The sequence below is a fragment of the Pocillopora verrucosa genome, chromosome 13, assembly GCF_036669915.1.
Source record: "Pocillopora verrucosa isolate sample1 chromosome 13, ASM3666991v2, whole genome shotgun sequence".
Taxonomy (NCBI): domain Eukaryota; kingdom Metazoa; phylum Cnidaria; class Anthozoa; order Scleractinia; family Pocilloporidae; genus Pocillopora; species Pocillopora verrucosa.
In genome coordinates, this window is record NC_089324.1 from 302,243 (window position 1) to 324,827 (window position 22,585).

The window sequence follows — 22,585 nt, forward strand, 5'->3', positions numbered from 1 at the left end:
CCAGGTCTCTTGCTACATTTGACCTCGACCGCGAACATAAAAATATGGACTCATCATCAAAGGAGAGTATAGAGGATATCCCGTAAGTTTTTTCATTTTAGCGCTGATTTCTAGTAATATAGAAGAGGATTAAGGCAAATAATCTCAAATTGATGTCAATAGGACGGGATATCCAAATATACAACGAATGTGGTTAACGTTTACGAAATGCTCAAACTTTTGTAGTTCAGCATATTAAATCAGCTGTGATCTTTGCTTCTATTCTGTATTTTTTGCGATAGTTTGAATCACAGAGGTAAGATTGATGATCTCGTGTTGTTTTTCATCAGAGAGGCATTATTACTGACTGATCCTATGTTTTAATGCGATTTTAAAGCTTCTATATTGCGTTGTGCACAGATGTTGATATTGTCAGCTGTACATCTATTCTCCAGTCATGCATATATTTAACGCGGTTTCCAGGAGTTATAAAAACAAGTTCAGACAAGCAGCTGATGAGTACCTTATATCAGTCACCTGATAACTTGATATCTTAATCTATTAATCCTGATGATTTTTAAGTCAAGATCTTAGAGTTGATACCCCTAACTAATATTTAAACATTTGTTTTTTTGCTTTAGAAAGTACTGGGAGTATATTCGAAACTAGATCAGAAGGACATTATTCTTTTATGGTATCTTCTCAATCATGAGCAGTCTTACTACACCTGTCTGAGTGACAGGAAAAAATTTCAAGTGAAAGAATTAACTCTCTTTTTTTGGTCTCAAGCCTTAATTTTTTGGGTTTGGTTTTAACTTTTATTAAATTCCTTATTTTGTTGAATTTGTGCTTTTGCACCTATGATGCAATATAAGTAACGTTGTTGCCTGGGTAAGTGACAGCTTTTTAAAATTGAATACTGTCAATTTTTTTACATACTTTCTCTTTCCCCTCATCCTGATTTTCTGATCTTTCACATATGAAGTTTATGTTGTTGGGGTCTTTGACCATTATTCATAGTGCTCTTGCTCAATCCAAACAGATTCTCTTAAAAAACTGAGATCTCCTTTAATGAGGTTTCTGATCTTTATAGTATGACCTTAAAGGTAAATTCTGATCTGTCAGATGGTACCACGCTAACCTGACAAGGAATGGTGCCGAGGTGTTGCTGCTTGCTTATGGCTGTGAAGGAAGCTATTTACTGAGACCAAGTAAAAACAACCCAGGGAACTACACTGTATCAGTCAAGTATGCTCTTAATTTGTAATGTCAATAGGTTTACCTAATGTGGCTGTTGTTCTTTTATTTTGTTTTCACAGGTTGTACAATTTTAGGCCCAGTCTTAATTAAGACACAATTTGATCTTGACAAATTATGGTGAATAATTGATGATTGTCTCTTTCTTTTAGGAGTGTTGATTCAGTAAGGCACTTTCCACTGGTTTATGATAAAAGAAAGTTTGTCTTTGGAGTTGGAGAATTTTTTAATGTTGAGCAGCTACTGGAACATTTCCAGAATTTTCCAATCATTGCAGGAGATACAGGTTTGGTAATTTGTACACATCTCCATTTGAAATCAATCAGAAATTAAAATCTACTTTTGTCTGTTATTTAATTCTTTGGCATTCATGTGAAGCCTCTTTCAACTTCTTAATCTCTTATGTATAATTATTGAAAAAAGGTTGGGTTTTTGGGGCATTAAATTTCTTCCTGACTGTCTAATTTTTATCAAGTTGATATTTAGACTGAACAAACAAGCATACCTACTAACATTGCTTAATATTCAAAAGCTTTAAGGTGATACTACTGTTGGATTATGAAATCATAATAACAAAATAATGTAAACTGAATTGACCAGTATCTTGCTAATTTGATGATTGTCTCGTACAAACAGGTCAAGCTGTTACACTTGCTTATCCATATCCTTCTACGGTTAAGGAGCCATCAGTATATGAGGACATCACTAGACATGTAGTGCGCGGGAGCTCTTTAAAGTGTCACACCTTTTCCAACCCAATTTCACCTGAAAAGGTATCATCAGACATGGATTGGTCGGTGAGTAAAAAACAGTATGAAATGAGCAGTAATTCAATGTTTAGAAATGATTTAACCCCTTAACCCCTTAGGATAGCTAGCAGGTAATATCAGATTTGAATATTAAGCCCTGAGAATAAAGGAAATGATAACCAATTATATTAGCTCTCAATGGTTAGACAAATTCTTCTTGACAGCACCATAGGAAATATATAGAGGATAGAATGGAGAATATGCACACTGATGTTAGGGTAGAAAGGAGAATATGCACACTGATGTTAGGGTAGAAAGGAGAATATGCACACTGATGTTAGGATAGAATGGAGAATATGCACACTGATGTTAGGGTAGAAAGGAGAATATGCACACTGATGTTAGGGTAGAATGGAGAATATGCACACTGATGTTAGGGTAGAATGGAGAATATGCACACTGATGTTAGGGTAGAAAGGGTTATGGTCCAAGGTTTGCAGCAGAGTTCATGTAGAAAGTTAAGTATTAGAGTTTTCATTATTTTTTAATGGGATTGCTCTAATATCCAGTTATGTAGGGAAAAAAATTGTCAGTAAATTTTTTCATTGTGATTTGTAGGTTGCATCAAAGGAAGGATTTCTTACCAAAAGAGGAGCTGTTCATAAGGTAAACATTCTCATCATAGATTCATTTATTTGTTTTGAAATGTTTGATAGAAGAAAAAAAAATCACTCTTCATTTGTTTCTTATGGAGGAAAGTCTATGAAAGTACCAAAGACTCAATAAATAAAATGTAAAAGTAAACATTCAAATTTATCTATCAATTCAGAAAAGTAGTCAAATCACACTATTTGATTATGAAACCATGTTATTTTCTTGTAGAACTGGAAGAGACGGTGGTTTGTTACAAATAGATATATGCTTCAGTACTATAACCAACGAGGGGTAAGGATTGTGTGTAGTAGCTATTATGCATGTTGTGGTATTGGTGCACATTGGTTAAAGTTTATACTATTTTTGCAACTACTACTACTAGATATATTATGTTTAAACTCTCAAGGTGGTTACAGTAATTTAATAAACCTTTAATTTTTAATGTACAGTGTATGATTGCTCTTGCTAAAATTGGCACTCATTCTTGATCAACACACTTGAAAGGAATATCTAAATATAAACTTCAACTGCCTCTTTGCAGGATAAGAAACCTTTAAGAGTACTTGACCTCCGCCTAGCAGAAGAAGTCTTTAAAAATGACACATGTGGAAAGCCTAATGCCTTTAGGTAATTTGTTAAGAAGAGGAAATTGTAATGTTGATTACATGTATAGCACAGAAACTTATCCATCAGGTATTTTTTAGTTAACAAACCAGGATAGTTGATGTGAATTTGAGTATTAGTGGAGAGTCATACTGTTGGGGGTTAACCCTTTAACTTCCAAGATCTGATTGCTAATTCTTCCCTCCAGCTACCACACATTTCCTTGTAGATTAGTTAGGAGAATTTGATTTGTTGATCAAGCTAGTTAACAACTTTTACCCCATTAGTTTGAGTATTCTCATCACCTGTTTGCTGGATTTGAAACAAAGATTCCTTTCATAAATGAGCCTTGTTTACCCTGACCTGTTGTGCTTTGTTTTTTTTTTTATTTCATCTACCACTGATAAAAATTTGTGAATTTTTTTTTTTTTTAGCTTAGTTTTCCCAGACAGAACGTTTTTTCTTTATGCTGACTCTGTGCGGGAAATGCAAGAATGGATTGAATTGCTCAAATGGAAATTGGTAATTTTCTTTTGTGTGAAATGTGTTTGTTCTTCAGTTTGGTTGTATTAATTACCTGATAAATCTGACAATTCTTATTACTAGTTTGCTGGGTAATGCGTGAATTTTAAAGGGAGGTCACATTTTATCCTCTTTGTGGAGTTAAACAGTTACTGGATACAGTCATTTCTAATTGTAAGATTGAGACTGCATCTGTAAAGTTACATGCAGCAGCAACCCTTATCGAATGTGATTACTTTCTTACCATTTTTTTATACAGAAAAGAACATTATTTTTAGCCAAGACCACATTTTGTAGAGTTGTATTGTTGTAGTTCATTTTGTTCCATTTGAGTGATAAATTGATGGTACAGAATTTGATAATACAATAATTTCAGCTTCTGTAGGGTTTCCTCATTGCACCCCTCAAAATTGCTAATATTACTTAACTGCTTTAAATTTGAATAAAAATGATAGTCACTGTGATCTCTGTCATCTTTGATATAATTATGAATTCTATGGCCTCTGTAAACTTCCATCTTTTTATGTTATGTGGAAAAATAAATGTATGAATAATTTCAAATCATTAATTTTTCCTAACAGAATAAAGTGAAGCTAAAAACTCGCTGTGGTAAGTATTTTGTAGCAAGTGCCATGATAATGAAGATGTATCTTCTCTATGCCCACCTTGGTAGGCCTTGTACTGAGTGTAAGCCTGCCGGGGGCAGTGTGGCTGTGTGGTGCAGTCGCTAGTCTTGTAATCTGGTGGTCTCAGGTTCAAACCCCCCACCTTGCTACTTACTGGATTTATTTTCAGTTGCCCTGTTTATGGCTAACTGGTCTGCATCCTGCCAACTGGGGTTCCTAAACACTAATTTTGATGTTTATTTACTATGTTTATTTCCAATTTGTTTGAATCAATTTTTTTCTAACTTTGTAATTGCACTGAGACTTGTGAAATGAGTTATAAGAATGGCTTTGTTATTACTAGTATTGTTATTATTATCATTATTATTAGTTTCCCTAAAGTATACTCATCACACAATGTTTCTCTTTCTGTATGGTGTATTACACATTTTATGTTCATATTGTTCTCCACATACAAAGTTGTTATAATATTTATTTTTTTGTTGTTTTCAGACACTTTATAAAAGTGAAAGGAGGTAATTAGCTAGCAGACATCAAAACACTTAGGAAGTTTAAAATATTCAGTACATACTATAGCTAAGTTATTATGTAAATATTGTTCTCAGAGTTTTTTATATACTTTTGTAAACATTTAATACATTTACTTAAAAGTGATTTTGAAAAAAGTTAATATTTCCTATTTACACAGACATCTATTGATTAACTATCTGTTGCACTTAAGTGCAGTTTTTACAATAAGAAAAAGAATGTTAAAATTTTAAAATAAATTCTAGAATACACTCTAAAATGTGGTTTGATGATGACAATAACATGGTGACATGATGATGGTTTGACTTTTCAAGGTAGATTATTGATCTTGTGGGGGCACTGATGTGCTGGGTACAAAAATCAGAGCCCTCTTTTAACCAGATTTTTATCATTCTTAGGATTAAAGGGTTAATGCCATAAACTTCCAGTCTGTCTACTTACACCCAATGGTCACCATATCTTCATTATTTGCAGGGTGGGAAATTTTTTATAGATTACTCGTATTTGCTTACTTAGCTGTATGCTACAATCTGCAGGTATTGCCACATGTATTATAAAAATTATTGTTACTGTGTATATATACATATTTTAGAAAGATAATATATTAAACAGTTGTTTTGAAATCTGACTTGTGATAAGTCCCTCACTCTTATCCTTAAAGGTATGAATCTGTCTCATCACTATTTGTATATGTTGTGGTTCAATTTTATCCTTTGTTTAAATTTTATGTTCTTTTGATTTTGGGTATTGTAATGTATAATAATGAGTTTGAAACAAAGGAAAATAAAATTTGAACCAAGGAGAAAATTGAACCACAACAATATTTATTTGGTCATTTGAAGAATTTGCTCCTCATAAGCTGTTTCTAAGCAATTCACTCAAGAGAAGCCTAGTGTGATTGGCCATTTCCTGTTTAGGACATTGACTGTCCCCCTGTCCCTATTGATGTTACCCTGCGATACTTCTCGACTACGAAGACAACAATAAACAACTGTTATAGCATACAAACAACCTCTCATTATGTTGTTGCTGTTGGACGAGGATCTCGAGCCCCATTTGGGTAGTTCTCTTGGGATGCTTTCTCGGTCTAGTAGCAATGAGTAGGTTATAAATTTATCCAACTAACGTAATGCTAAATCCCTCGCAATGGGAAAAGAAAAAGTCGACAAATTAAGTCCATTACATATTGGTCTCGAGCATCAATATAGGTAACTTATTTTCAGAAGTAGTACCAATCTCCAGTGTGTTCCAATTTGCATTATGTACTTCGGCTGACTTCCATATCCAGAATATGCCCCCATGTGTCGGCACTCAGTGGTCCAAGGTGGTTAATATCACTAGGAAGTTCGTCGAGTGCTTTTGTTTGACTGTATCTTCCCTCAAGCCATCGCTTTTTTACCAGATTTGTCCCGTAATTTCGGATGAAAATACTTCGCCACCACAAACCAGATTCAATGTCTTGCTTTATATCCTCTTGATTGAGAGAATAACATTTCCCCTTCCAAAGAAGATCGGAATTGTAAATAAAGTCATACCAGTCTTTACAAGTCTGTGATGCTTGACAGAGACTGTGTGTATCCAAGAAAGAAAATATTGCTAAAATCATTTCAGGTGGAAGTGAATTAAAGTCGCACATCTTACAAATCTGACGCTTTTGATTTCTATGGAATCAGGTGTCATGAAAGGCGCAAATCAAGGTGTATTTTAAAGATACCATGTTGTACATCGAAACGACTTCGATATTGTTTTGTTTCGCTTTGTTTACACGCGTACTCTTCCCTCAGCTGATCACTACAATAATAACAGCAGTTTCTTGGTCAGCGGTTTTTAAAAATAAAATTTTGGAATATTATTAAATATGGAATGGACTACACAGCTCTGTGAACGGTAGAACTCATAGCGATCTAAATTTTTTTTCTTCAGTCTTTTTTATTATCAAAATTACCAGCTAATCTTCTTCCCTGTAAAATAAGCTCCGGTTTGGATTCCGATGGGGACTATCTCTTTAATAAAGTCTTTCGTGCTAATACCCACTAGGGCTAACACTAGTGGTCATCTTTTGATCTCTCAATGGAATTTACTTCAAGAGAAGAGCGCTGTCATTGGTCTTACGTGTTTGTAGGTATTTAAAAAGTATTTATCGAATTATTTTTGATATGATAGACCACCGGTAAGCGGTCACCGAACGGAGAAGCCTCGGTTTGGGTGTGAGGTCATCTACAGTCACGCAATGAGTTCAGCGGTAATTTTGGAAAATTGACACCAATATTAGATCAGTTGACGGTGATGAATATTCTGATATTCAACAAGAAAATCACTGTTTAAGCTAGAAAAAAAAAATGAAATTAGACTCGTTAAAACCGTTGCTTAGTGGCCATTATATTTTGAATCCTATAGCATGCTTGTTGTACGTGATATTACGATGTTTGGAGCCGTTTTGCGGATGGCTTTTCCCTGGTGAGGAATGTCAAATCAGCTGGGTAAGTTGAAGACTCTAAGGATATCACTAACACTTTTTCATACTCACGCATGTTTTCGTTCTCAAGCCTGTTTGATTAAATCTGCCTCGGTTCTTAGCAATTCAATCTATGTGTTTACTATAAACTCATTCCTGACACAAAATAAACGTATGATGGTGGAAATAAAATTTTCGTATTCACGCCTTAGCCTGTGTATCGTGTCTAATAATCAACACCTTTTTTTCAGTGGTAGTATTTCAGCGTTAGTAACGTCCCTTAATTCCTGAAATAGAATTCATAATTTTTTTATCGTCAAATTGATGGGAAAGAGAGTGTAGGAAATTCAATCAGGGTGTTAAGATCCTTACCAACAGTTTCAATACGTTTTTCAAGATCGTGTAGGGGTACAAAGAGGGGGGGGGGGGGGTCAGATCTCTCTTCTTGTTTGTGAGGTTTCAGGGAAATCTTGAGGTTTTCAAGAAATGAAAGAAAAATTTATGGGTTACATATACTTCTAGAAGCAAATCGCACCTCACTCTGGTTCATAAATTTACAAATCATGCTCACCAATCAATTTGGTCTTAATCACTCATCACATATAAACTCTTTGCCATCCTCATTAGTTTCTGTTTACAAGGGAAGTATCAATGTGACCATGTATCAAGCATTTAATGAAGAATTTAAAGAAATCATACAGTATTCATATTAATTTTAATAATGTTCTAATGCTTATTGTTACAAGTGTTGATTTGATCAGCAAACTATAAAATTGAAGTTAACAAGATGTTCCTTCTATAGCGGGACTTTGAGCTGTTGTCTTTTCTTGTGATTGTCCTCGCAGTTAAAAACAGAAAGTGGAAGCCAGGTATTTAAACTCTCAGTATAGATAAACTTAAATCAAGGGTAAAAATCCTTGCCTAAAAGCTCATTGGCAAACACATTGCCCAATTGCAAAATCATTCCCCTATAGGCTCATCCCTACTACAAGTTTATCATGTGGATGCAAAAAGCTTGCCATAAAGCCTCTCAACTTTTTGAATTTTACCTATGAGAAAAAGTTTTTTCTGTCAGGAAATCATGATATGGACATGAAAACTTTTAGCTGCAACCCAGATTTATGCAACTTGTCAAGAAACTTTTTTTCTGTTTTCTCTCCTCCTTTTTCTGGATCTGACCCTAAATTTAGATATATATTTTTTTAAAAAGCATTCAGTAGTGGTGCAGTGTCTGTTTATAGGAGTTTTCAGTTTTGTTTTGTTTATTTTTTTTTCAGCCTCTTGGCAAGAGATAGCATCAATGGTGTTCTTGTTTAGCAAAATTGCAAACTTTGTTCTTTTTGCAAGGTCAGATCTTAGGCTTGGTCTCATTTACCTGATAATTTGCATTGGTGAGTGACTTGAGGTGCACTTCTGTTTCTTTTTTAAAAATTAAGAGTGTATATTGTCATATTTAAGTGGACTTAGCATTGAATAACATCAAGATGTGGTACATTTGACCCCATTTACATTTTTATTAAAAAACATCTCAGGTAAATTCTCATGTGAGCACAACAGGTTGTACAATTAAGGTATTCAAGTTATTAAACAAATGAAATGAATCAAGACTAGTTGTTAAGTTGTAATACTAACATTCTAGCCAAACTGATTTAATGGTTGTTACCAATGGTTATAGTTAAATGAAAAGCCCTAACAAAGCAATAAAGATTAAAAGACTTCAAGGATTTTGACCAAAAATAATTGATGCCTATCGTTAGTTTTCACATTCTTTATTGTTTTTTTCTTCATCCTCAGTTTTGTTTTTGTTGTTTCCTGAGCCATCATACAGTGGACCTGATGAAGTATTCTTCTTCAGAGGACCAGCACTTGATGTAAGCTTTCTTGAAATATAAGCTTCACCTAACCTTATAACATGGCAAATTAAGTGAATAACATCTTAAAAGACTATTATGAATGATCACAATGATTAATTTAGTTGTTCTTGTTAACTTCATGAGGATCAGATATTTTTGTTTATTTCAGGATGCCTTACGTGATAACCCTTCTGTCACATGGTTGGTAGAATTTTATGCCCCCTGGTGCCCTCCCTGTGTCAGATTTGCTCCAACATTTGCTGAACTATCACTCAGGTAAATGTTCAATGTATTCCTGATACCAGGCAGGAGTAGTAATCTAATAAAGGTTTTTTTGGGAATGTAAGAAAATTTTCATGATTTAAGATTGAGATGTGTCTTAAACAAAGACTGAGAATTTTGATATATGTAGGTTCAGTTTGGGTAAAGATAGTTTTACAAATCAGAATTTTGGCCTTAATTGCCATCAGGTAGAAGGCACTGTTAACTTGATTATAAAAAGGGTTTGATTAATGTTTTTAATTGTTATTTTCTTTTTTTAAACTCCATTAGCAGTTCATGTAAAAAGAATAATCAACCAGATAATAATCTTGGATATTGATATTTATGACAATCATTCTTACCTTCAGTAAAAGCAACCTTTTTTTCTTTGTCAATTAAGATACAATCACAGTCATCTAAGGTTTGGAAAATTAGATGTTGGAAAATATCCAATTGTAGCAGAAAAGTGAGTAGAATGATGAGAGATTGATGAAAAAGTTGGTTATATCATAGTAACAACAGTTTGAGGATTGATTAAAACACTGCCAGTAAATGAATTTCTTCTTACTGTTTCTTTATTATCTGAATCAGCCACAAAGATTCCATATTTTGGGTAGGGGTAAATTAATTTATCACTGACCAACTTTTTTGAACTGCACTATCATAACATTATTAGTCATGAAATCATAAGCAAACTTGAAAACCCTGCAAGTTTTTCTTCTGATGACAAAGTGGAGAAAATGTATTGGTACCTCAACTAGGAATATTCCATTTCTAGTTCTTTTTATATTGGAAAGGATGTCAGTAGTAGTTACTTTCGGGGCCTAGTATTTAGCATCTAACGATAAGACACATCAGTTTAAATGAAGTTTTTAATTTTTTCCTTTCAAGACACAGGGTAGATGGATCTGCCATTTCTAAACAGCTTCCAAGTTTAATTCTCTTTGAAGGTGGAAAGGAGACAAAAAGAAGGCCATTGGTGGACAGAAGAGGTGTTATAACTCCTTACACCTTCACTGAGGTAGGTTATGATCACTGAACAGAATACTATAGAGCTTCATATTGCTTGTCAGAGTCTATTAACCCTTTCTCTCCCAAGATCTCATTGAAAGTTCTCTTTTCTGTCAGCTTTACAATTATTATGTTGTTCCTTGGGAGAATTTGGTGTTGGATCAACTTAAAATCCCTGAATTGATAGTTTTCTTTATTCTTGTCTGCTTGATATTGTAAGGAAAAATTCTGTCTTGGTCACCCATTGGAGTTAGAGGGTTAACCCTTTCTCTCCCAATATCTCTTTGGTAATTCTCCATACTGTCTTCCATACAATTCTAATAATGTTGGTTGAGAGAATTTGGTATTAGATAAACTAATGATCACCTGATTTATGTCCATAATGTTCGCTTTGTAAAATGTATTCTGTATACAAGGCTAAAAAATTAAAATGTTTAAACCAAACGTTTTCGGCTGTTTGCCATCATCAGAATTGATTTATATTTTTTTATTAATTCTAATTCCTTGTCTGCTTGATTTTGCATTGATATTGTAGGGAGAAATTCTCTCTTGGTCACTCATGGATGTTAACTCTATTGTAAGGGTGACTAGCATTTAATTTCTCTTTACAGTATTACCCCTGAATCAAACATTAAGGTTATGAGAATAAAGGAAATTATCATCAACCAAACAAGCTTTTGATTTTCAAGCAAATCCTCCTTGTTAGTGCCCAAGGAAATGTATAGAGAACAGTAAGGAGAATATGCATACTGATGTTATGGTACTAAGTGTTAAATAATGGACGATTCACAGAGCAGACCAAAAATATTGATTTTATGCATTGCTTAACAGGTCAACATTGAACGAGATTTCAAATTAACAGAACTTAAGAAATCTGCTGAGGACAGGCAAAAACTGGAAGAGAAGAACTCAAAGAAGAACAAAAATAAGGAAGATTAACTAACAAGAGAGGAATTGAATAATTTACAATTTTATTAACAAGCAGCACCTTAATGGAGGAGACATTGGGTCTTGCTTCTGGTTATACCGCTGGCGTATGATCAAAGAAAAAGGAAATGATTTTGCTCGTTAGAACCGTACTAAGAGTGCAGAGAAAAGAAAAAGAATGGCAGACTCTTCTTATTTCCCTCACACCTCTGCTGCTAATTCTTAAAAATGTTTGTGTCAATCTTTTTATTAGTTAGTGCTCTCAATGGAGTAACTTATAGCTTAATTACGCTGAGTAGGACCGAGATTTTTCCGTATTTGTAATAGAAATCTGTCATCGCTACACTTGAATGCTGTTGTTCTTGGAGGTGCATTTCTAATTACGTACTGCAGAGTTAAAAAAATCGTCGCTTTTCGAACATTGTGTAAACCCCAAACGAGCTTCATTTGGCTCATTTCTATCGGGAGGGGAATTAGACAGTAGGAGTGAAGGGAGGGAGGAATGACACAGTCTGAGGGAGGAGTGAAATAACTCAGTATAGGGGAGGGGTGGGTCAACACAGTGTAAAGGATAAAGGGATGAAACTCTATAATAATCAGTTCGTAAGGAATGAGAGTCTTACGTTCGGCCCTAAACTCATGCGTCGCTGTAACACATTTCGACAGCAAAGAAACCATAAAATGACATAACGGAGAAATAGCTTTTGGTCCAAGGACCGAGATGCCGTAGGTTGGTTATATTAAAGTCGTCGTCCACCGTTGGCGACCCTCTACTTCTCTCCTTTAGGAACACGCTAAAAAGAACCATTTGAATGTCATTTCGCGGTCAGATAAACCTTTTAAACGACAACACAAGAACAAAGAGTCGTAAATTTTTAACCTGTTAAGGAAATGAAGGTTTCGTTTTTCGTTTAGGGTGTCTTTTTGAGAAAATCTGAACAATTTTTCGCACTAATTTGTTGTGTCTTTCAAGTAAGCCGCTTTGCAACAGTGTTTACACAGAGTGAAACCGACAAAATGCTAAATCCTCTGTAGATTGCGCTAGATTCTTTTTGATGATATGTTGACACAGCTTTACATTACATGAACCAAAATTTGTAATTCTTTCATTAACATCATGTGTGGTTTTTTCACATAAATCGTTTTTGAAAGAGATTTTTTCCTGGTTAGTAGTGCAAGCTTTCTTCTCAAAGCCATACACAAACTTAAGAAACATAATATTTGCCTGTAGTCAATATCTTTGAACAGATTTGACTAAGGCTTAGGGTTGTTTCATGTGGAAATATCTCAAGACAGCCCATGAGGTTTACAGACCAAAATCGAGACAGCTATTAAAATTATCATTCCAGTTGTGGAGGAGTTAGATTGACATTTCAGGGATGAAGTCGAAATGAATAAACCAACTGTCGGTGTGGCACCTACATGACAATAGCGCGAGAGAAATCATTTGAAGCCCTGAATAAACAAAACTTGCAGGTCGAGGTTGTCTTTCCATGACTAACACCAAGCGATCGAGTCTTTAAGGGTTCACCCCTTCTCTGCATTATTGCTATCGAAACTTCTTCAGTGGAAGCTTCCTTCCTTTAAAGTCCCTGGAGACCTCACAATGCGCAAGTGTATTGTGATCGTTCCCTGATAACTGCAATTAATTGATTGTGAAAGGTATGTAATGTGTTGTGTAGAAAACAGCTAATTACTCCAACAGTTTGTTTTTGCGCTGGCGAAATTCCGCCCACCACAATGAACAAGTTACGCATTTCCGACAAATGCTGACATGGCGGTGATTGGGAATAGAAAGAACGTTAGCGCGCGACAAAATGTATCGACGACCAAACATTATTTGGGTGATTTAAACTTAGAGTTAGTTTTGCCTCTCGGCTTTCCACCATTTTCTTTTAATCAGCATGATTCTTTTAAAGCGTCTCCGATAATGGCAATTAAATCGATATAATTTCACCTTTCGTGTGAAATATTTTTAAAGCGTGTTTTTTAATAAACGCTTTGAACCTAGAACAGATTTGTTACCCAAAGCAAATTGGCCAAAGATTCATTCTATTACACATTTTAATAAAGCCTTATTTAATAAGAACGGAACAATGAACTCGGTTGACTTTAATTCGAGCGCAGTCTGTAAAAGGTCCCATAAATTGTTTGGAGTGCTGAAGACGTTGCGTCATTTTAAGGCCTAGTTGATTTTGGTGGGTTGTGCGATTTAATCACTTTTTGAATACAGGTTTTATTAGCTGGTTTTAATGACACTCTCATAAACTGTTGACACCTGCTTAATTCCAATTCCAGCCTTTTATTCGGTATTTAGGAAAAGACACCTCGTCCATTGAGTTTTAAGATAAAAAACGTGTGCTTCTTCGGGAGAAACGGGAACGATTTAGAACGAGTTAGGTTGGAAAACCTGCGGCCACTCAACCAAGCGATGAAGATGAGATTTCTTTGGCTCTGCTTTATTTGTTTAAGTTTCTCCAACCTAAGCGAGTCAGTTTGGTGGTAAGTGAGCAATTGATCCTTTAACTCGTTTTTGTCGAGTCTTCGCAGCCTTTCCAAATGCCTTCTACGAAATGTCTCTTAACTCGACTGATTTTTTTTCTTGGGCTTTCTCCAGGACATTAGGAACACATACCACACTGTCAACGGATCCAGCGAAGAAAGCAGCTCTCCTGTGCTTCACAACTCCTCAGCTTAACCCAAAACAACGAGATATTTGCCGGAGACACCCAACTCTAATGGCAAGTGTGGCCAAGGGAGCCAGAGAAGCGGTTGAAGAATGTCAGATTCAGTTTCAGCACAGGCGATGGAATTGTTCGTCTGTTCCTGACTCTGGAACACTGTTCGACCCGATCTTAAAGCGAGGTAAGCGAGGTCTGCTTTGAGCCGTGAGCATTACATATGTCTCACTTAAAGGTGACAGCTTCAAGATCTGTTTACTTAAACCCAAAGGGTTCGTTTTCTTAGGATATAGATTATTTGTCAGGGACAGAATTGTAAGTCTACTTTGAAGCATACTTGTTTTTCTTCGAAAGTTGCAGCATTTATCGACGGTTAAGTTGGGTTCGTGTTTGTCGGCTCCCATAGGAAACATTCTAATAACTTTATACCGTATTCATGGGCGCTACGCTTGTGATCTTAACTTTCTTTTGTTCTAAGAAAATGAGACATTGACCACTTTATTGATTGTTTACAAAAGGAAGATTCCTTGTTTCTTAGCAGTCTTTAAGGCAGTTCACGACACACATTTTGTGGTTGTGATTCTCTCTGACTCTTTTTAAAACCTAAGGACGTGATCTTATTGTTAGAGACATAAGGGATAAAAAGATGTGTTTTGTTAACCCCCTTTGAAGTTCTAAAAACCGAAATCTACTAAGAAAAACAACTTCTAGAAGTAATGCAAAAAAACCAAAAGTTCAGTGTCGTGACAAAATTGGTTCTAATTTTATTAAAGACAGACTCAAGTGTACTTGGACACTGAGCTCTGAATCTTACACAGAAAAATTGTTCAATCTGAACTGTCTTCGGTTTCACTTTGCCAGCGTAAGGTAAAATCATTAACACGTAATTCTGTATCCAACTGTACTGACGATGATATTCCGTTTACTAAAGTTCAATGTGCAGTGCAGGAAATGTGCAGTGCAGGAATCATATCTCATTATTTAAACCATGATAATATTCCGCCATAATATTTTACCTGGCGTTGTTTTAACTTTTTCAATTCTTACTTGGAGACTTTTCCTTTTTCAACTCTGAGTGCAAAATTCGTTCGACTTCAAGTAAGGTCGTTGGAGGGAAGCAATAGTAAATACCTAATGCATAGATCCCTAGAAAGGGGAAGAATGACTACGATTCTCGTGAGACAATCTCAATGTCATAAGCCAGAATTACACACAGCTATAATTCAGTTTCGTGATACTCAGTCGTGTCTGTACAGAAACTACAGACACCATGCTCAATGGATGCGGTTAGTGTCTTAAGCCTTGTTTCCTGAATGGAAATGACCGAACTACGATGTATTTCCTTCATATATAAATTTGCAGTATAATCACTATTTAGGCAGATGTTTTGACGTCAAAATTTGGAAAAACATTTTTAAAGAGACCCTAGAAAAGACAACTATTACAGCGGATTGAAAAGAACTTTAAGGCAGCAATGTATTTTCTTCAGTTGAATAACTTTTTCATAATTTGTCTAAGGAAATCGGTTGAACAGCGACAAAACAGCCATGATATAATTTGATCGCTTTACAATTGCACCCGTTGTGCTGTCGGCAAATTTCAGTTTAGGTCTCTGAAATTCTCTTTTTTTAAACCCTCTGAGTTTTTCATTTAACTACAGCTTTAGAAGGGCTGATTAGGTTCTGCTAGAGCGCTACCCTTCTTTTTTCTTGCTGATGTCTAGCACGGAGAATTGTTTCTCCCCATTGAAGGTGACAATGACGAACATCCTATTGCGGAAATACACTCTCTTTGCGTTCGTTTGATGAACACCACAAAATTAATTTATAGATTTATTCAAATTTAACTCCTTCCAGAAACTGTTTATTCCGGATCTGTCAGTGTTCCGAGCATATTCTGGTGATACTTACAGTTTAAACCCCCAGATTTAGACTAAACATAACACACTGGAAGGTGTCATGGTAATGTGGCTTTCATCAGAGTGGGGGCCTGTGGGGGGGAAGGAGATTTTTCAGGGGGAACAGAGGGAGGATCAGTCGTGGCAAACAGAGTTTAAGGCATATAAAAGGATTACTGTAGAAAATTGACTGCCAATGAGGGGGGAAGGGGGGTCGTAAGAATATTACAGAGCCCTACGGGGGGGATCAGTTTAATTTTACCGTCAGACAACCTAACTCCTCTGACTTCCCCCCCCCCCCACCCCAATCAATAATGGTTCCTTAATTAACTTCTCGTGCTCATCTCATGTGCACAGCTGAATCATCAATGTCCGTGGCTGTGGTTAAACCGCAGGTAGTCCAAGCTCACGTCTCGAGAAAAAGCCAACGATTAATTCATGAACGCGTCACGCGTTGTGTGACTTGGCGTTAAGTTACGAGAGGAACCGTTGAAAACTTGAACACGTTATAAGGAATAGTATGGCGAATGAAATATGGTCGATTTACAACAATAAATATTTCGAAATGTGAATATTTTGCACGTAAAATCAGTAATACTTACATCCTGTGAGTCCGATGTAGTTTCCGGCGATTTCTGCTGTTTTAAGCTTGCTTTACCATTACTGTTGTCAAAAGACATAAATTTTTATGTATTTTGACCACAGGCGGCCCAAGCTCCAGCTGTGAGATGATCATCTTGCGCAATAACAGTCATGGCGGAATTATAAGAGTTTGTATGGGAATATTTACGACCGCTCTAAGGTATAAAATAATACGTCAAATTCTCAAAAAAAATACCTCACCTTACTTTCACAGCGTATCGCTTGTTATATGACCGCTTACTTTGATGAAAAGAACGCATATTAGCGAGTTGTCCATTTCGAGGTTTTCAACGTTCATAAGAAAAGCCCAAGGCTGAACACTCCATTTCCGAACGCCTGATCCGAGAAGCGAAAAATCCAAGCTCAAAATGATCGGGTGCCCACAAATCCAACGCAGAATCCAAGCACATATACTGTAGTTTCATTCCAATTCACTAAAAACTCAATCTTCCCCGTGCAACCGACACTAAGTCGCAGTTTGCTTCAAAAATTTCCAGTTTAGAGGTTTCTAACAGCCCGCGGCCACATCAACCTTGACACACGACCGTTGAAAACCAGCTCGGTAACCCCACCTCCTTTTCAAACTGAGCTTTGCCGGGGACCATACCGTCAGTTATCGTCAATAAATTGTTTTAGAACCACGGGTCCCCTCAAAAGAAATCGATCAAGAGGCTATTGTTTCGATCGGCCAATCGAATTCGCCTCCGGAAATGTTTACAAATTCAAAATAATTTACAGGCATAGTTGCAAACCGCACATCTGATCTCGTAAATCTCGATAATTTCCTTTCAATTTCAAAAAGAAAAAATGTCGTCGGTAAAAAATAGTCTATTCCACGGTCGCAGCAGGGACGTAATCAATTCGACTCGTATCTGAAATGGAAATCGTGGTAAGTATTGTTGTTGCTGATATCCGTGCGGACGAAACGAAATAACAGTTGTCTTGTTAGCAACATTAAACTAAGTATGTCCAGATAGAGCTAAATTGAATACTGGAACAAATCCTTCCAAGGTTTTCCTCTGACTCCGAAAATAATCACATTGGCCGATTGGCCGATCGAAACAATAGCCTCTTGATCGATTTCTGCTGAGGGGACCCGTGGTTCTAAAACAATTTATAGACGATAACTGACGGTATGGTCCCCGGCGAGGCTCAGTTCGAAAAGGAGCTAGGGTTACCGAGCTGGTTTTCAACGGTCGTGTGTCAAGGTTGTTGTGGCCGCGGGCTGTTAAAAACCTCTAAACCGGAAATTTTTGAAGCAAACTGCGACTTAGTGTCGGTTGCACGGGGAAGATTGAGTTTTTAGTGAATTTTAATGAAACTACAGTATATGTGCTTGGATTCTGCGTTGGATTTGTGGGCGCCCGATCATTTTGAGCTTGGATTTTTCGCTTCTCGGATCAGGCGTTCGGAAATGGAGTGTTCAGCCTTGGGCTTTTCTTATGTACGTTGAATACCTCGAAATAAACAACTTGCTTAAATGGGCTCTTTTCATCAAAGTAAGCGGTCAGATAACAAGCGACACACTGTGGAAGTAAGGTGAGGTTTTTTTTTTTTGAGAATTTGACGTATTTTTTATTCCTTAGAGCGGTCGTAAATATGCCCATACAAACTCTTATAATTCCGCCATGACTGTTATTGCGCAAGATGATCATCTCACAGCTGGAGCTTGGGCCGCCTGTGTTTTGACATAACAGCGATGGTAAAGCAAGCCTAAAACGGAAGAAGTCGCCAGAAACTTCAACGGACAGACAGGATGTTAGTAAGTGTTATTGATTTTACGTGTAAAATATTCATATTTCGAAATATTTATCGTTGTAAATCGACCACATTTTGTTCCCAATACTATTTCTTATAGCGTGTTCAAATTTTCAACGGTTCCTTTCGTAAGTTAACACCGAGTCTCACAACGCGTGACGCGTTCATGAATAATCGTTGGCTTTCTCTCGAGACGTGAGCTTGGGTTGCCTGTGGTTAAACAAACTCGGGTGGGCACAAGAAAGTTATTCACGCAGTGTAACTCTTAGAGCGGAAATAAAAAAATTTCTTGATCGTTACTTGATTCTGTCAACACTGTATTAGTTCATTTATCATCTGCACACTGAGGGGAACGGAAGAAAAAACCTGAAAGGAACATTAATACGGTATTGTCTTGAATTTTTTTCACTTTCTCTTGTTTGGAAAATAACATTGAAAACGTTTCGTTTATTATTACTTGACAAAAATTCATTTAAGGGTTCGTCGATATCAAAATGTCTTATAAAAACCAACAGATTAAATTCAACAATTCTTCCTTGGACCAATACCAGCAGTTAGTCTTAATTTGTTTTCTGTATTTGTCTCCCAAAATCGTGAAAAAGTAATAGTTTGTGGAAAAAATTTCTGTGAATATCTGAGATTCAAAATAGAATCAACTCCCTTACATATATGCAGCTGCTACTGTTGGAATCATTCTTTCAGATATGGGTATAAAAATGCCATTGCACTCGACTGAGACAGTTTAAAGACCTTTAAAAAGAGCAGCACATGGCACCGAGTGCTTCACAATGTATTTGCTAACGCCCACGACATACTCCCCTTCCCTCCCTCCCCCGAAAAATGAAACACTAATCACATATATACATCTAAGATTTTGCCATGAATTGTGGGACCTGAAATATTTCTTTAATAAATTGTTAAAAATCCTTCTCGTGATTATCGTTGTTACATTTGAATAATACTCACTATATTTAAGATATTGCATGGCATAGTGCCAACGTAGTAAACAATTCAATTTTAATAAGCAATTCATTGTTTGTACAACTGTTTTTAAAACTTTGGAATTGTGATTTGTTAGCCTTTCTTTATGAGTTATTTTAATGAGACTTTGTGCAGTCTAGTTGAATATTTTTCGAGAACCTACGCGGTATGAATTTCTATCATTATGACTATTAGTATTGTCATTTTTATTCAACCCTGAGCGCAGAACTTTTTTTCACCGTTAGTATTTGTCCAAAATAAATGCAGTTATACATAAAGTGATTATCTTTTTCATAGCCATGTAAATATCTCCTTATTTTCTTCTTAGCCAGTCGCGAATCAGCCTTTCTGTACGCCATCACAGCAGCAGGAGTCGCCCATGCTGTCACGGCTTCATGTAGTGCTGGGAATACCCAGAGTTGCGATTGTGACCGATCACCGAGTGGTCCCACCCAGAAGGGCTGGACATGGGCAGGCTGCAGCAGTAACATCAAGTTTGGAAGCTGGTTTTCAGAACAGTTTACTGACGCGCGGTCGAAAGGCAATAGTCCAAGGGCTGTCATGAACAGACATAACAGCAAGGCCGGACGAAAGGTTACATTTCTTGTCTTTTAATCCTTTCATTCCCAGAAATTATTAACATGTAACTTCTCCCTATAATATCCATACATTATCCAGCGAACAGGTAATAAGAATACTCAGACTTATCAAGTTGAAGTTGTTATCTCGATCTAACACCAAATTCTTGTAGCTCATGACAAGGAAATGTTTAGTAACTAGAAATGGGAATTAACATTCAGATCTTGGGAGATAAACTGAGAAGAAAGGAGGACTATAGAAAATTCATCGCCAATGAGAAGGGATCGCAAGAATACTGAAAGGTGTTGGGGAGGGGTCTGGTAGATTGTAATCTGATACAATTAAAACTCTCCGATCCCGACCCCTCCCCTCATGGCTATAAATAATGACCTCCTAAAGGTTTGTTTCTCAATTATAAAGTTAAAACTGTTCAGTATTGAGATTAAAATGGCTGATTGGTGCGCTTTACTTTATATATATTTTTATTCCTAAGGCCCTTTCAAAACTAGTCTGGAAGAAATGCAAGTGCCATGGTTTATCCGGTTCGTGCTCAATGAAAACATGCTGGATGCAACAACCCTCATTTCGGGAAGTTGGGGATCATCTTAGACAGAAATTTGACAGAGCAGCAGAGATGACAATCAAACTGAACAGAAGAGGAAAAGAACGTTTGAAGCCTAAGAACACTCGCTTGAAGAAACTCTCGGACTCCGATTTGATATATTACCAATCGTCGCCAAATTACTGTGACGCAGACGTCAACGAGGGAACTCCAGGAACTTCGGGAAGAGCGTGCAATATTTCGTCAAATGGAATCGATGGGTGCGAGCTTTTGTGCTGTGGGCGTGGTCATAATATTCAACAGGGCAAGGTTGTTAGAAATTGTAATTGTATATTTCTATGGTGCTGTCAGGTAAAATGTCAAAAGTGTCGAGAGATTGTTAACATCTACACCTGTAAATAAGTTACACCGGACTTACTGCTTAGTACAAAACTAGCGTAGATTCTTCTAGCTTTATTTCATTTTTATATACATAGATATTTTGAGGAACAACTTAGTGGAATGTGGTGTATGTTCGTGGGTATAAAAAAAAAAGAAAGAGTTTGTTCGTCTCTTTACAAAGGGGCGATAATCGTTGATTTTTCCTTTTCCTGCCAAATAACGGTATGCATCGCATCTAATAATAATAGTCATAATTATGTTCTTCATGTAGAGAAAATAATCGAAGTGTTCTTGTAAATTAATCGTGACACGACATGCGTGCCGCACCTAATGAAGTGCAAGATGGAATAAATGTCTTTGTCTGGAGAGTTTTCCGCGATTCACAACGCATCCATGAGGTAAAGGGGACAACACAAATTGTATCACTGCTCATAGAAAGTAAAATCAAATCAAACTGAGGGGCTAAGCAATATCCTTGTGGGTTCGATGTGGTTCTTGAAGGTGCGTGAACAATAGACAACGGATAATCTCTCCTTTTCTGGCGAAGTCCGTCGCGCGAGTCAAATAACAAAGGAAAAGCACTCAAAAAGTGCATATGGTTATTGGTAGTTATGAATGAGTACGTTAGGTAACCTTTTAGGTGTGTTTTTGTATGTTTCATGGGTCAGCAGTCTCCCTCGCAAATGAATATTCGACGATAAATGTAAGTGAGGGTATTCTTGCAAGGTTAGTATGGATTTTGTAAGGGAAAGTATCTGACATTTGTAGACTTCACACTAAACTATTTTTATGCAATGATGTTGCTAGAAAATAAAATGTAAATCATAATGGGATTAAACTCCAGGAAGGAAACTCGAAATCTTTTTTCTTCAAAAAATTGGTAATTCATGGGACAATATTAATTATTTTTGTCAAAACTTTTATTGTAACCGTAAAAGTAGTCTCCTTCACTGATTTTTTTTTAATCGTGCGACGAACGTCACCAAAAAGGAGGGAATACTTGAAGTTTAGCCAGGGAACAGTTTACATCCATGAAGTCTGCCGGTGGTTTTATTTAAAGAAAATATAGAGGTTCGCAAACGTTCATATGGGTTGGTAAGATATAATTACAGGCCTACAGCGGTCAGCGGTTGGTCGGAAAATGAATTGCATATAGCAATGAGATTACAGTGGCACTTGCATGTAGATATTGTAATATAGCGTTTTAAGGATATCTGTTTAAAATAAAGATAAGTTTGGGTAAAAACAAAAATTTTGTTTCCCAGGCCTCTGCCGGAAGTACATACTTCTTACTAACCTCGTTTCTCGGTTCATACTGTAAGTTATGGGTTTATACAACCTCGTCTTTCCTTTTGGTCGATGGCCCAGGCGCGCGGGGCATGAAAGCGAGCAGAAAACGCGATATTCCATGAAACTCCCAGTTAGTGCCATGTAATTTCTCATCAACTTTATCTTTCACCCTCATCTTTCAGTCGTGCCAGGAAAAGGCTGTGACTAAAAGTAGGACGGGGACGTGGGACTGGGACTCGGGGACGTGGGACGCGGGGACTCGGGGACGCGCGGGGACTCGGGGACGTGATAAACAAACAACACCTGAATTTGTAAAGTATGATTTTCGGTGGTCTCGAGGAAGGTGTAATATGCTGGAGAGCTTGTCGGGTGACTCTACATCGAAGGCG

At 36.6% G+C, this 22,585-nt stretch overlaps 3 protein-coding genes across 3 annotated transcripts; all 3 read left to right on the forward strand.

Moving 5' to 3' along the window:
* The first annotated feature begins 34 nt into the window (after positions 1-34).
* Positions 35-5,538, forward strand: LOC131789552 (dual adapter for phosphotyrosine and 3-phosphotyrosine and 3-phosphoinositide-like). Its single transcript, XM_059106707.2, has 10 exons — positions 35-82; positions 1,105-1,227; positions 1,389-1,522; positions 1,873-2,033; positions 2,604-2,651; positions 2,868-2,930; positions 3,181-3,266; positions 3,677-3,764; positions 4,346-4,373; positions 4,883-5,538. The coding sequence occupies exons 1-10, from the start codon at positions 45-47 to the stop codon at positions 4,891-4,893; spliced, it is 780 nt and encodes a 259-aa protein (XP_058962690.1). The 5' UTR covers positions 35-44; the 3' UTR covers positions 4,894-5,538.
* Positions 5,539-7,186: 1,648 nt separating this feature from the next.
* Positions 7,187-11,770, forward strand: LOC131789490 (thioredoxin-related transmembrane protein 2-A). Its single transcript, XM_059106620.2, has 8 exons — positions 7,187-7,398; positions 8,176-8,242; positions 8,651-8,764; positions 9,168-9,244; positions 9,396-9,502; positions 9,888-9,953; positions 10,379-10,508; positions 11,330-11,770. Exons 1-8 carry the CDS (start codon positions 7,258-7,260, stop codon positions 11,435-11,437), a joined length of 810 nt encoding a protein of 269 aa, XP_058962603.1. The 5' UTR covers positions 7,187-7,257; the 3' UTR covers positions 11,438-11,770.
* A 1,919-nt stretch (positions 11,771-13,689) lies between these two features.
* LOC131789506 (protein Wnt-3a) lies at positions 13,690-22,139 on the forward strand. The gene is made up of 4 exons (XM_059106636.2): positions 13,690-13,927; positions 14,043-14,290; positions 19,713-19,978; positions 20,457-22,139. Exons 1-4 carry the CDS (start codon positions 13,857-13,859, stop codon positions 20,925-20,927), a joined length of 1,056 nt encoding a protein of 351 aa, XP_058962619.2. The 5' UTR covers positions 13,690-13,856; the 3' UTR covers positions 20,928-22,139.
* The last annotated feature ends 446 nt before the right edge of the window (positions 22,140-22,585 follow it).

Bases quoted from the DNA above. Each gene is read 5' to 3' on its own strand.
- LOC131789490 (XM_059106620.2), top strand. From the start codon at position 7,258: ATGAAATTAGACTCGTTAAAACCGTTGCTTAGTGGCCATTATATTTTG. The intron at 7,399-8,175 runs GTAAGTTGAAGA...TTCCTTCTATAG, and splicing joins AGGAATGTCAAATCAGCTGG to CGGGACTTTGAGCTGTTGTC. The intron at 9,503-9,887 runs GTAAATGTTCAA...TTGTCAATTAAG, and splicing joins TTTGCTGAACTATCACTCAG to ATACAATCACAGTCATCTAA.
- LOC131789506 (XM_059106636.2), top strand. From the start codon at position 13,857: ATGAAGATGAGATTTCTTTGGCTCTGCTTTATTTGTTTAAGTTTCTCC. The intron at 13,928-14,042 runs GTAAGTGAGCAA...GGCTTTCTCCAG, and splicing joins CTAAGCGAGTCAGTTTGGTG to GACATTAGGAACACATACCA. The intron at 19,979-20,456 runs GTTACATTTCTT...TTTATTCCTAAG, and splicing joins ACAGCAAGGCCGGACGAAAG to GCCCTTTCAAAACTAGTCTG.
- LOC131789552 (XM_059106707.2), top strand. From the start codon at position 45: ATGGACTCATCATCAAAGGAGAGTATAGAGGATATCCC. The intron at 83-1,104 runs GTAAGTTTTTTC...CTGATCTGTCAG, and splicing joins GAGAGTATAGAGGATATCCC to ATGGTACCACGCTAACCTGA. The intron at 2,652-2,867 runs GTAAACATTCTC...ATTTTCTTGTAG, and splicing joins AAAGAGGAGCTGTTCATAAG to AACTGGAAGAGACGGTGGTT.